Source organism: Salvelinus alpinus, chromosome 5 (genome assembly GCF_045679555.1).
Source record: "Salvelinus alpinus chromosome 5, SLU_Salpinus.1, whole genome shotgun sequence".
NCBI lineage: Eukaryota > Metazoa > Chordata > Actinopteri > Salmoniformes > Salmonidae > Salvelinus > Salvelinus alpinus.
In genome coordinates, this window is record NC_092090.1 from 15172709 (window position 1) to 15187576 (window position 14868).

A 14868-nucleotide genomic window follows, 5' to 3' on the forward strand; every position below is an offset into this window, starting at 1 on the left:
GACTGCCAGATCTTAATGACAATGACCATTAATCGTATCCTAAAACAAAACTGGCAGACTGACCACAGCAAGATATTTTAATTAGATTTTAGCCATATAAAACATAACAAAAAAGGTAACACAAAAATAGCTAATTATGAATTGATCACAAATCCTAACACCAGTAGGCTGCAATAACAGATTTAAATGGCATGAGTCCCAGTGTCATACCAGGAAATGGAATATGGGACGCACATTGTAAAGATGATGTCGCAAAGTTACGTTGCTTTTCATTTTATGCTCTTGGTAATTGGTCTAAACTAGTTCCAATGTCATTTTCCGTAAACTATAAAATAATATTATTCGTTTGTGTAATGATCTGAGGAAATTCTGACTACAGGCGATGACCGACTCCGTATGAGGGGTAGAGAGAAATGGAGAACAAGAGAGAGCGAGAGCCAGTACATAGCTACCTGCCTTTCTGTTTATTCAACTGTGAAGCAGTGTCTATTTCACTGTCCATCTTTGTAATGTTGTGCCATAATCTCCTAGTCTTGGGGGAAAGGATTGTCTATTGCACTGCAACATTCTAGAGATTTACTTTGTTGGTGGAGGGGTGATAACAGAGAAGCTCATTAGCGAGAGAAGGAAAGCGAGAGAGAGAGAGTGAGAGATGGATAGCGCTAGCCCCATCTGACTACTGTCTCTATCCTCTTCCCCCTCCAGCCTTGTCGTCATCATTATAGCCAAGGCCTCAGTTACATCCTTCAGCCTTGTCATCATCACAGCCAGTTCTTCAGTTATATCCTTCAAACAGCATTTTACATCAGAACACCACTGGCTCCCAGTGTAGGAAGTATAGGCCCCTAAACCCTTCGCACAATGTGTTAGGAAGTGTAATGTGTAGCTAGTGCTGAAACAAATCTCTCTGAAGTCCTGGTTACTGGCTAATGGTAAGGATGTAGTCTGAGAAAGGGCATGTAGGGTAAGTTTCCTAACCAAATCGTCTGGAACTGTTCTAGAGGTGTCTGTTTCATGTCTATATTTTGAAAGAGGAATTGGCCTGATCAACTCAAACGTTTGTAGTAGAAAAACGTATTTGGGTGCCGGGTTCAAAAGCCATACATTTGAAAAAAGGAAGAACCTGTTTTCTTTTCATTTTTATGTATTTATTTAGCAGGTCAGAGGTCAGAGCAAACGGAGGCATTTCGGCAAAGCCTTTGTCTTAAGCTGACTAAGCCTGTCACCGAAACACGTTCGTTTGCACTGACTTCTGAAAAAAATATATATATTAAAACTTAAAAGAAAGCAGGTTTTTCCTTTTTTCAAATATTCCACTGACACACTGACACTAGTGTCTATACGTTGACACACAACCATATAGTTTAGGCTCACTTTTCCTATGGGTCAACTACTAGACTGTCGATGTTTACATCCCTGCAGAGTAAAGTCTGTGGTTGGCCATAATATGGTTCTCAATGGGTTGTCATAATCATGCTTGAAAGTGCACATTTAAACCTTGAATGCAGTTTAGACTCCTGAAGGTGAATCTAACTCTTCATCAAGAGCTAATAGCTCAAAGCTATGATAATATGGCCAATTTTATTACTTTCTAGAATGGCTGTCTAGTAGAAACAATCTCCCAGCAACATCTTTGAAATGCCTCTAAAGCAGTGATGTAGGGGTAAAACAAAATTGGTGGGAAAACTCTCGGGTTGTAATGCTTCCTATTCTTTCAATGCTTTTTCCCACAAAAGGTGTGTAAACTATGTTTACTTGACTACTGCTCTACAGGGACCAGATAAATGTCTCACAACCAGAAAACCTGTTTACATCCAGGAAATTATGTCATTATGACATCACATACCATAAGCTACACAGCTTTGGGAAACCTCACCCCTGTTCATGAAGGTATCTGATGTTTCATTGTCTAACGTAACGATGACATCCCTGTGGTTGGCAGGAAGACCTGAAGATCACCCACCACGCTGACAACAGCCTGAGCAGCTTCTGTAAGTGGCAGAAACGGCTCAACGTGAAGGGAGAAGAACACGCGGTCCATCACGACGTGGCCGTCCTTCTCACCAGGTAATCCACTCCCACCAAGGCTGAATTCCATTTGCAGTCTATTGGGGAGAGGATGTATACTGAACAAAAATATAAAGGCAACATGCAACAATTTCAAAGATTTTACTGAGTTACAGTTCAAGAAAATCAGTCAATTGACATCTGTGGCATTTTGTTGTGACAAAACTGCACATTTTAGTGGCTTTTTATTGTCCCCAGCACAAGGTGCACCTGTGTAATGGTCATGCTGTTTAATCATCTTCTTGACCGCGGCAGATTATCTTGGCAAAGGAGAAATGCTCACTGACAAGGATGTAAACAAATTTGTGCCCAAACATTTTAGACAAATAAGCTTTTTGTGTGTATGGAACATTTCTGGGATATTTTATTTCCGCTCATGAAACATGGGGCCAACACTTTTCATGTTGCGTTTATATTTTTTGTTCAGTGTACTTTCCTCTCCTTAATTGTGCTTTCTGAATAGTAGTACCTTTTGGTGCCGTCCTCGAAGCTGAAGGAAGTGTACTGTCCTCCTCGCAAGCGTTTGTCCTATTTTTATTTATCTTGAAACGCCCAAAATTGATTTCTCCTCACCATTCAGTCATGGAGGACAGTCCTTTTAAAACAATGAATGGAATGAATATGAGACATTACATGAAGAACACCATACTGGACCAAAACAGCCTTGAGATCCTTTGCCTACCTTCCCCTCCCATTGATGGCCTGACTGTTATTCGCTGTAGTTTACCACCAGAAACGAATTGTATTTTCCCTTCTTAATTGAATAGACCTTTTTTTACTCCCTCGCTCCATCTCTTTGATGAGACCGCTTTCCAATCAAAGCCACTCATTAAACCACGACTCTTTTGTTTGACAAACTAGTGCAATTAGAGGCTCCACCAGAACATTAATTTGAGCAACGCCACAACAACAAGGACATTTCCAGAGATTTGGTGACATTCCCTGGACCTTTGAAAGAAGGTAGTTGGAGCTCCTGAGTTGTGCTTTTCTGCAATTGTTTTAATTTAAGTAGCTTTTCCACAGAGACTCATCCCACCGGTCATGGTCTTGATAGATTCAGCACATTAAACACATGTCAAGAATAGGAAGTGATGATGTTGAAGGTAATTGTTGTGCTCCTTATTACAATGTTTCAGTCCTTCTCTCCCTCTGTCCTCTCCTTCTCTCCCTCCGTCCTCCTTTTCCCTCTCCTTCCCTCATCCTCTCGCCTTCTCTCCCTCCCTCCTCCCTTTTCCTCTCCCTCCCTCCTCCCCTCTCCTTCTCTCCTTCCCTCCTCTCCTCAGAAAGGACATCTGTACGGCCATCAATAAGCCATGTGAGACCCTGGGCCTGTCTCATGTGGCAGGCATGTGTCAGCCCCACCGCAGCTGCAGCATCAGTGAGGACACGGGCCTGCCGCTGGCCTTCACCATCGCCCACGAGCTCGGGCACAAGTAAGTGCATCGCATGTGCACATGGACACACACATACACGCACACACTCACACTGACACCACACCTCATAACTTTCTGTCACATGGTTGGATATTTTTTTTATTTAACCTTTATTTAACCAGGTAGACTAGTTTACAACTGCGACCTGTCCAAGATAAAGCAGTGCGACGCAAACAACAACACAGACTTACACATGGAATAAACTAACATACAGTCAATAATACAATAGAGAAAGTCTATATAAAGTGTGTACAAATGAGGTAGGATAAGGGGGTTGAGGCAATAAATAGGCCATAGTGGCGAAATTATTACAGTATGGCAAATTAAACATTGGGGTGATAGATGAGTGTGCAAGTAGCAGTACTGGGGTGCAAAGGAGCAAAATAAATAAAATAAATAAAAATATGGTGATGAGGTAGTTGGATGGGCTATTTACAGATGGGCTATGTACAGGTACAGTGATCTGTGAGCTGCTCTGACAGCTGGTGCTTAAAGCTAGTGAGGGAGGTATGAGTCTCCAGCTTCAGTTATTTTTGCAGTTCGTTCCAGTCATTGGCAGCAGAGAACTGGAAGGAAAGGCGGCCGAAGGAGGAATTGGCTTTGGGGATGACCAGTGAAATATACCTGCTGGAGCGTGTGCTGCGGGTGGGTGCTGCTATGGTGACCAGTGAGCTGAGATAAGGCGGGGCTTTACCTAGCAACGACTTATAGATGACCTGGAGCCAGTGGGTTTGGCGACTGATATAAAGCGAGGGCCAGCCAACGAGAGCATACAGGTCGCAGTGGTGGGTAGTATATAGGGCTTTGGTGACAAAACGGATGGCACTGATAGACTGCATCCAATTTGCTGAGTAGAGTGTAGGAGGCTATTTTGTAAATGATATCACCGAAGTCGAGGATCGGTTGGATAGTTAGTTTTACTAGGGTATGTTTGGCAGCATGAGTGAAGGATGCTTTGTTGCGAAATAGGAAGCTGATTCTAGATTTAATTTTGGATTGGAGAAGCTTAATGTGAGCCTGGAAGGAGAGTTTACAGTCTAACCAGACACCTAGGTATTTGTAGTTGTCCACATATTCTAAGTCAGAACCGTCCAGAGTGGTGATGCTGGACGGGTGGGCAGGTGTGGGCAGCGATCGGTTGAAGAGCATGCATTTAGTTTTGCTTACATTTAAGAGCAGTTGGAGGCCACAGAAGGAGAGTTGTATGGCATTGAATCTCGTCTGGAGGTTAGTTAACACAGTGTCCAAAGAAGGGCCAGAAGTATACAGAATGGTGTTGTCTGCGTAGAGGTGGATCAGAGAATCACCAGCAGCAAGAGCGACATCATTGATGTATACAGAGAAAAGAGCCGGCCCGAGGATTGAACCCCGTGGCACCCCCATAGAGACTGCCAGAGGTCCGGACAACAGGCCCTCCGATTTGACACACTGAACTCTGTCTGAGAAGTAAGTCGTTGTGTCCTCCTCCCAGAGTGCTAAGAACCTTGGCGTGATCCTGGACAACACCCTGTCGTTCTCAACTAACATCAAGGCGGTGACCCGTTCCTGTAGGTTCATGCTCTACAACATTCGCAGAGTACGACCCTGCCTCACGCAGGAAGCGGCGCAGGTCCTAATCCAGGCACTTGTCATCTCCCGTCTGGATTACTGCAACTCGCTGTTGGCTGGGCTCCCTGCCTGTGCCATTAAACCCCTACAACTCATCCAGAACGCCGCAGCCCGTCTGGTGTTCAACTTTCCCAAGTTCTCTCACGTCACCCCGCTCCTCCGCTCTCTCCACTGGCTTCCAGTTGAAGCTCGCATCCGCTACAAGACCATGGTGCTTGCCTACGGAGCTGTGAGGGGAACGGCACCTCCGTACCTTCAGGCTCTGATCAGGCCCTACACCCAAACAAGGGCACTGCGTTCATCCACCTCTGGCCTGCTCGCCTCCCTACCTCTGAGGAAGTACAGTTCCCGCTCAGCCCAGTCAAAACTGTTCGCTGCTCTGGCACCCCAATGGTGGAACAAACTCCCTCACGACGCCAGGTCAGCGGAGTCAATCACCACCTTCCGGAGACACCTGAAACCCCACCTCTTTAAGGAATACCTAGGATAGGATAAAGTAATCCTTCTAACCCCCCCCCCCCTTAAAAGAGTTAGATGCACTATTGTAAAGTGGTTGTTCCACTGGATATCATAAGGTGAATGCACCAATTTGTAAGTCGCTCTGGATAAGAGCGTCTGCTAAATGACTTAAATGTAAATGTAAGTAGTTGGTGAACCAGGCGAGGCAGTCATTTGAGAAACCAAGGCTGTTGAGTCTGCTGATGAGAATGTGGTGATTGACAGAGTCGAAAGCCTTGGCCAGGTCGATGAATACAGCTGCACAGTATTGTCTCTTATCGATCGCGGTTATGATATCGTTTAGGACCTTGAGCGTGGCTGAGGTGCACCCATGACCAGCTCGGAAACCAGATTGCATAGCGGAGAAGGTACGGTGGGATTCGAAATGGTCGGTGATCTGTTTGTTAACTTGGCTTTCGAAGACCATAGAAAGGCAGGGTAGGATAGATATAGGTCTGTAGCAGTTTGGGTCTAGAGTGTCACCCCCTTTGAAGAGGGGGATGACCGTGGCAGCTTTCCAATCTTTGGGGATCTCAGACAATACAAAAGAGAGGATGAACAAGCTAGTAATAGGGGTTGCAACAATTTCAGAGGATAATTTTAGGAAGAGAGGGTCCAGATTGTCTAGCCCTGCTGATTTGTAGGGGTCCAGATTTTGCAGCTCTTTCAGAACATCAGCTATCTGGATTTGGGTGAAGGAGAAATTGGGGAGGCTTGGGCAAGTTGTAGTGAGGGGTGCAGGGCTGTTGACCAGGGTAGGGGTAGCCAGGTGGAAAGCATGCCCAGCCATAGAAAAATGCTTATTGGATTTCTCAATTATCGAGGATTTATCGGTGGTGACAGTGTTTCCTAGCCTCAGTGCAGTGGGCAGCTGGGAGGAGGTTCTCTTATTCTCCATGGTCTTGTCACATGGTATGTCACATGGTTGGATGTGTCACGTGGTTGGTGGTTGGATGTGTCACTTGGTTAGATGTGTTTGATTTGCCATCTTCTCTGCGATTACGGGTTGAATGTTAAGTGTTACAGTGCCTTCACAAAGTATTCCACATTTTTAAATGGATAAAAATATATATAAATGCTCACCCATCTACACACAATGCCCCATATTGACAATGCGAAAACATGTTTTTATAAATTTTTGTTATTACATAAATATTTAATTTGCGTAAGTATTCACACCCCTTAGTCAATACTTTGTAGAAGCATGTTTGGCAGCGATTACAGCTTTGAGTCGTCTTGGATATGTCTGGATCAGCTTTGAGTCGTCTGGGGGATGTCTGGATCAGCTTTGAGTCGTCTTGGGTATGTCTGGATCAGCTTTGAGTCGTCTTGGGTATGTGTCTGGATCAGCTAGGAGTCGTCTTGGGGATGTGTCTGGATCAGCTAGGAGTCGTCTTGGGGATGTGTCTGGATCAGCTTTGAGTCGTCTAGGGTATGTCTGGATCAGCTTTGAGTCGTCTTGGGTATGTGTCTGGATTAGCTTTGAGTCGTCTAGGGTATGTCTGGATCAGCTTTGAGTCGTCTTGAGAGGTTAGCTTTGAGTCATCTTGGGTATGAGTCTGGATCATCTTTGAGTCGTCTAGGGTATGTCTGGATCAGCTTTGAGTCGTCTTGGGGATGTCTGGATCAGCTTTGCACAACTGGATTTGGGGATTTTCTCAAACTCTTAAGTTACATGGGGAGCGGCGGTGAACAGCAGTCTTCAGGTCTTTCCACAGATTTTCAATGGGATTCAAGTCTGGGCTTTGGCTGAGCCACTCAAGGACTTTCACATTCTTGATCTGAAACTATTCCAGCGTTGCTTTGGCTGAATGCTTGCGGTCATTGTCCTGTTGGAATGTAAATATTTGCACCAGTCTAAGGTTGTTTGCACTCTGAAGTAGCATCTTACCAAGGATGTTCCTGTATTTGGCTCATTCATTGTTCCCTCTATCATTACCAGTCTCCCAGTTCCTGCTGCTGAAAAGCATCCCCATAGCATGATGCTACCACCACCATGATTCACGGAAGGGATGGTGTTAGAAGGGTGATGAGCTGTGCCTGGTTTTATCCAGATATATCGCTTTGCATTCAGGCCAAATAGTTACCTTTTTGTCCCATCAGACCACAGAATCTTTTACCTTATCTGAATCTTTCAAGTGCCTTTTAGGAAACTCCAGACGTGCTTTCATGTGCCTTTTTCTCAGGAGTGGCTTCCGTCTGTCTACTCTACCATAAAGCCCAGATTGATCAAGTGCTGTAGAGACTATAGTCCATCTGGCAGGCTCTCCCATCTCAGCCAATGAACTCTGTAGTTCTGTCAGAGTGTTTATTGGGTTTTTGGTCACCTCCCTGACCAAGGTTCTTCTTGCCCGGTTGCTCAGTTTGGTTGGACGGCCAGCTCTATGCAGAGTCTGGGTAGTTCCATATTTTTTTCAATTTCCCAAAGATGGAGACCACTGTGCTCTTGGAAACTTCAACAATCTAGAAAATATTTGATACCCTTCCCCAGATATACCGTGAGCTCCAAAAGTATTGGAACAGTGACACGTGTTGTTTTGACTCTCTACTCCAGCACTTTAGATTTAAAATTATACAATGACTGAGGTCAAACCCCCAAGACATTCTAACCTCTAAACATTTCAATTAAAACCTGGGAGGTTAGCACAAATATCATACCCTCCCAAAAATGCCAACCTCCCAGGTTGTAATTGAAATGTTGAGAGGTTAGAATGTCTTGTGGGGGTTGACCTCATAGACATTATATCATTTAAAATCCAAAGTGCTAGAGTACAGAGCCTAAACAACAACATGTTTGTCACTGTCCCAATACTTTTGGAGCTTACTGTATGCCTCATCACAATTCTCTCTCTGTGATCTACGGACAGTTCCTTGGACTTCATGGTATAGTTTCTGCTCTGACATGCACTAAATCAAGTCCAAACAATTGGTGGCCACAGGGGGACTCCAATCAAGTTGTAGTGACATCTCAAGGATGTTCAAAGGAAGCTACGTTTGGAGTGTCATAGCAAAGAGGTGTGAATACTTATGTGAATTAGGTATTTCTGTATTTTATTTTCAATAAATTTGCTAAGATTTCTAAAAACATGTTTTTTCACTTTGTAATTATGGGGTACTGTGTGTAGACGGGGTGAGGAAAAATATATTAAATCCTTTTTTAACTCAGGCTGTAACACAACAAAATGTGGAATAAGTCAAGGGGTATGAATACTTTCTGAAGGCACTGTATGCGTTGAGTGTTTGGGGCTATCAATCAAGAAGACAATTAATGTAATATTTGAATGGCTTGATGTCTAGATTTGACAATTAATGAATTATCTGCTTAGTTTATTCTTCATGAAATTATTTGCAGTGGCACAAAATGGTCCTTACTGGGACAGAATGTTAATTATTAATTAAATATACTCACATATTGTTAGTCAATTTTCTAGGAATAGATTAGTTCACAGAACAAAACACCCAATTAATTTATGATTAGTGCATCAGAGTGGGTATTGGATTTGCACATGGAATATTCTCTGCCCTCTGTTTACCAGCACTTCGATGTTTAATGCATTAAATTTAAATTCTGCTTTTGCAAAAAAAATGTCCTGTCAATGTGCCCAGGGATTCACAAAATCATCAATTTACTAGCTAAACATACACAGAACATATAATTTAAAAAACACAATTTCTTCCTCACTGCATATTTCATGTTTTTTGTTCAACCAGCAAACACATTCTACCCACTCAAATCAAATCCAATTTTGTTTGTCACATACACATGGTTAGCAGATGTTAATGCGAGTGTAGCGAAATGCTTGTGCTTCTAGTTCCGACAGTGCAGTAATATCTAACAAGTAATCTAACAAATTCACAACAATTACCTTATACACACAAATGTAAAGGGATGGAATAAGAATATGTACATATATATATATATATATATAAATGGATGAGTGATGGCCGTGCAGCATAGGCAAGTTGCAAAAGATGATATGAAATACAGTATATATGAGATGAGTAATGTAGCATATGTAAACATTATTAAAGTGGCATTATTTAAAGTGACTAGTGATACCTTTTATTAAATCCATTTATTAATGTGGCCAGTGATTTGGGTCTGTATGTTGGCAGCAGCCTCTCTATGTTAGTGATGGCTGTTTAACAGTGGCCTTGAGATAGAAGCTGTTTTTCAGTCTCTCGGTCCCAGATTTGATGCACCTGTACTGACCTCGCCTTCTGGATGATAGCGTGGTGAACAGGCAGTGGCTCGGGTGGTTGTTGTCCTTGATGATCTTTTTGGCCTTCCTGTGACATCGGGTGCTATAGGTGTCCTGGAGGGCAGGTAGTTTACCCCCGGTGATGCGTTGTGCAGACCGCAAATTGGTCCGATATCTCTTACTCCTCGTCAGAAGAAGAGGAAAGTCGTTACAGAACCACCCACCAAAAAAGGACCAAGCAGCGTGGTATCGGGCAGCAGCGAGTTCTGGACTCATGGACATGGGAGGAGATTCTGGAAGGAAAGGGACCCTGGGCACAGGCTGGGGAATATCGCCGCCCCAAGGCAGAGCTGGAGGCAGCGAAAGCTGAGCGGCGTTGGTATGAGGAGGCAGCGCGGCTGGGACGAGAGGCAGCCCCAAGAATGTATTGGGGGGGGGGGGGCACACGGGGAGTGTGGCTAAGTCAGGTAGGAGACCTGAGCCAACTTCCCGTGCTTTCCGTGGAGAGAGGTGGTCCGGGCAGGCACCGTGTTATGCCGTGAGGCGCACGATGTCCCCAGCGCGCAGGCATAGCCCGGTGCGCTACATTGCAGCTCCTCGTATCGGCCGGGCTAGAGTGGGCATCGAGCCAGGTGCGATGAAGCCTGCTCAGCTCATCTGGTCTCCAGTGCGTCTCCTCGGTCCGTGTTATATGGCACCAGCCCTAAGCACTGTGTCTCCCGTGGGTCTGCACAGCCCAGTGCGTCCTGTGTCCTGTGCCTGCCGGGCTAAAATCAACATCCAGCCAGGACGGGTTGTTCAGGCGCTTAGTTCGAGACCTCCAGTGCGCCTCCACGGACCGGTCTATCCTGTGCCTCCTCCATGGACCAGGCCTCCAGTAGATCTCTCCAGCCTGGTGAGTACTGTGCCTGTTCTAAGAACCAAGTCTCCTGTGTGTCCCTCCAGTCCGGACGCTCCAGAGCCTCCCTCCAGTCCGGACCCTCCAGAGCCTCCCTCCAGTCCGGACCCTCCAGAGCCGCCCGTCTGTCCTGAGCCGCCCGTCTGTCCTGAGCCGCCTGAGCCGCCCGTCTGTCCTGAGCCGCCCGTCTGTCCTGAGCCGCCTGAGCCGCCCGTCTGTACTGAGCTGCCCGTCTGTCCTGAGCCGCCCGTCTGTCCTGAGCCGCCCGTCTGTCCTGAGCCGCCCGAGCCGCCCGTCAGTCAGGAGCCGCCCGAGCCGCCCGTCAGTCAGGAGCCGCCCGAGCCGCCCGTCAGTCAGGAGCAGCCCGTAAGTCCGGATCTGCCTGAGCCGCCCGTCAGTCCGGATCTGCCTGAGCCGCCCGTCAGTCCGGATCTGCCTGAGCCGCCCGTCAGTCCGGATCTGCCTGAGCCGCCCGTCAGTCCGGATCTGCCGGAGTCGCCCTCCTGTCCGGAGCTGCCCCTCAGTCCAGAGGCGTCCCTCAGTCCAGTCGTGCCCTTTACTAGGGTCTCAAATCCAGGGTCGGTGACGAGGGTCGCCGCTCCTAAGGTATCACAGAAGTGGGCCGAGACTATGGTGGAGTGGGGTCCTCGTCCCGCTCCAGAGCCGCCACCGCGGTACATGCCCACCCAGACCCTCCGCTATAGGTTCAGGTTTTGCGGCCGGAGTCCGCACCTTTGGGGTGGGTACTGTCACGTTCTGACCTTAGTTCCTTTTTTATGTCTTTATTTTAGTTTGGTCAGGGGATGGGGTGGGCATTCTATGTTGTTTTTTCTATGTTTTGTTCTGTTGTTCTATTTCTATGTGTTTGGCCTAGTATGGTTCTCAATCAGAGGCAGGTGTTAGTCATTGTCTCTGATTGGGAGCCATATTTAGGTAGCCTGTTGTCTATTGTGTTTTGTGGGTGGTTGTTTCCTGTGTCTGTGTTTGCACCACACGGGACTGTTTCGATTTTTGTTTGTTCTTTCACTTTGTTATTTTGTATTTTTGTAGTGTTCAGTTTTACATATTAAATTGGACACTTACCACGCTGCAAATTGGTCCGATATCTCTTACTCCTCGTCAGAAGAAGAGTATAGTCGTTACAGGCACAGATGGAACTATCCAAACAGAAGATGCATCTCCTTCCAATGTTGATATTTGGTTTTGTTGACAACCAAACACGAGTCAATATCACTTTTGAAATACAATAACTATCCTATTAACTTGTCAACAAGTTCACAAATTATATGTTGGATTCACGTCTTCAACTCAGTCAAAAATAAAAGTTAAAGAATGCGATTAAGCCAGTGGCTCAGATGGAACTATCCATGCAGCAGATACATCTTCTTTAAATGTTCATATTTTGATGCCTTGTCAACCAAACACAATTCAATATTACTTTTGTAATACAGTAAATGGCCTTGAGTTACAAACTAATGTAACAATCAACCTTAAAATTAGTAACACATCCATGGCCACATTGTGAGGTTACTGCAACTATATAAATGTCTTCCTATGTAATCATATAAAGTCTGTATGTTCAAGATAGCATGAATAGGTCATCGCAGGTCAGGTGGAAATCATCACAATTCCTGTAATAATCTGACCAGAATCTCCAACAGAATTGATCACTTGCACCATTTACTTTTTAATGTAATCTCAACTGTAATCCAGGTAATTCGGTTCTGTTATTAGATGAAGCACAGTGATAACGCAATCTGTTGTATAAATAAACAACATATCTGACATTGTATTCCCATTTGAGCTTTGCTGTCCTTTTAAATGGTTGAAGCTCAGGGATAGACATTTGGGTGACAACTTTTCCATTGGAATTTGGTTGTGCTTTTAAATGGTTGAAGCTCAGGGATAGACATTTGGGTGACAACTTTTCCATTGGAATTTGGTTGTGCTTTTAGATGGTTGAAGCTCAGGGATAGACATTTGGGTGACAACTTTTCCATTGGAATTTGGTTGTGCTTTTAAATGGTTGAAGCTCAGGGATAGACATTTGGGTGACAACTTTTCCATTGGAATTTGGTTGTGCTTTTAGATGGTTGAAGCTCAGGGATAGACATTTGGGTGACAACTTTTCCATTGGAATTTGGATGTGCTTTTAGATGGTTGAAAGCATAGTGACACATTGGGAATTCAACAACATTTTAGCTGTATTTTTTGAGTGGGTGAATCTCATTTATCCAACGTCTCACACCAAATTTTCCCCAATTATCCAGGTTGTAATGATGTGGTGTGCTCAGTGGGTAGTGAAGAGTAGTCTACACCAAAAATGGCTTCTCTATTTTGGAAGACAGGAAAGAGGAAAAACAGACCCAGGTGGCCCAAACAAAGCTTTAAAGCTTCTGTCTGATATCTCATGTCTCTCTGCTACCAATTACAGTTATCCAACACCTTTTATCTTCTTTGTTGACAACATCACACTAAGATATTGTTCTTCACACGAACAGTAAGCCACATGCGCCAACGCACTCAGATATTGAGTTCTTCACACTAAAGCAGATGTCATACAAAGCAACCTGGATGCAATTTATGTCCACCTGTCACCCTCAAACTGCCTGCAACATAGTTGCATTGCATCATCGCAAGAGATAGAAACTGACTGGATACAATGTCCAGTCAGTAAGCAGAAACAAGTTAACATTACTCGTCATATCATTCTGTTCCAGTTGTCATGTTTATTATTATATATATTCTTTGTACTTTTACCACTTTTCCGTGATATCCAATTGGTAGTACGGACTCGGGAGCGGCGAAGGTCGAGAGCCATGCGCCCTCCGAAACACAACCCTGCTAAGCTGCACTGCTTCTTTACACAATGCTTGCTTAACCCGGAAGCTAGCCGCACCAATGTGTCGGAGAAAACACTGTACACCTGGCGACCGTCAGCTTGCAGGCACCCAGCCCGCCACAAAGAGTCGCTAGAGCGCAATGGGACAAAGACATCCGGGCCGGCCAAACCCTCCCCTAACCAGGACGACGCTAGTCCAATTGTGCGCCGCCTCATGGGTCTCCCGATCACGGCCGGCTGTGATACAGCCTTGGATCGAACCTGGGTCTGTAGTGACGCCTCAAGCACCTCGATGCAGTGCCTTAGACCGCTGAGCCACTCGGGAGGCCTAATAAATGTCATTTTATACAGTGGGGAGAACAAGTATTTGATACACTGCCGATTTTGCAGGTTTTCCTACTTAGAAAGCATGTAAAGGTCTGTAATTTTTATCATAGGTACACTTCAACTGTGAGAGACGGAATCTAAAACAAAAATCCAGAAAATCACATTGTATGATTTTTAAGTAATTAATTTGCATTTTATTGCATGACATAAGTATTTGATCACCTACCAACCAGTAAGAATTCCGGCTCTCACAGACCTGTTCGTTTTTCTTTAAGAAGCCCTCCTGTTCTCCACTCATTACCTGTATTAACTGCACCTGTTTGAACTCGTTACCTGTATAAAAGACACCTGTCCACACACTCAATCAAACAGACTTCAACCTCTCCACAATGGCCAAGACCAGAGAGCTGTGTAAGGACATCAGGGATACAATTGTAGACCTGCACAAGGCTGGGATGGGCTACAGGACAATAGGCAAGCAGCTTGGTGAGAAGGCAACAACTGTTGGCGCAATTATTAGAAAATGGAAGAAGTTCAAGATGACGGTCAATCACCCTCGGTCTGGGGCTCCATGCAAGATCTCACCTTGTGGGGCATCAATGATCATGAGGAAGGTGAGGGATCAGCCCAGAACTACACGGCAGGACCTGGTCAATGACCTGAAGAGAGCTGGGACCACAGTCTCAAAGAAAACCATTAGTAACACACTACGCCGTCATGGATTAAAATCCTGCAGCGCACGCAAGGTCCCCCTGCTCAAGCCAGCGCATGTCCAGGCCGTCTGAAGTTTGCCAATGACCATCTGGATGATCCAGAGGAGGAATGGGAGAAGGTCATGTGGTCTGATGAGACGAAAATAGAGCTTTTTGGTCTAAACTCCACTCGCCGTGTTTGGAGGAAGAAGAAGGATGAGTACAACCCCAAGAACACCATCCCAACCGTGAAGCATGGAGGTGGAAACATCATTCTTTGGGGATGCTTTTCTGCAAAGGG

At 45.2% G+C, this 14868-nt stretch overlaps 1 protein-coding gene across 2 annotated transcripts in view; it reads left to right on the forward strand.

The window, feature by feature from the left end:
* LOC139575608 (A disintegrin and metalloproteinase with thrombospondin motifs 7) overlaps positions 1–14868 on the forward strand; it is a 126994-nt gene that overhangs the window by 21860 nt on the left and 90266 nt on the right. For both annotated transcript variants that reach the window (XM_071400747.1, XM_071400748.1), the window contains 2 exons: positions 1943–2067; positions 3351–3500. In XM_071400747.1, coding sequence (XP_071256848.1) covers positions 1943–2067; positions 3351–3500 — 275 coding nt within the window. The remainder of the gene's footprint in view (positions 1–1942; positions 2068–3350; positions 3501–14868) is intronic.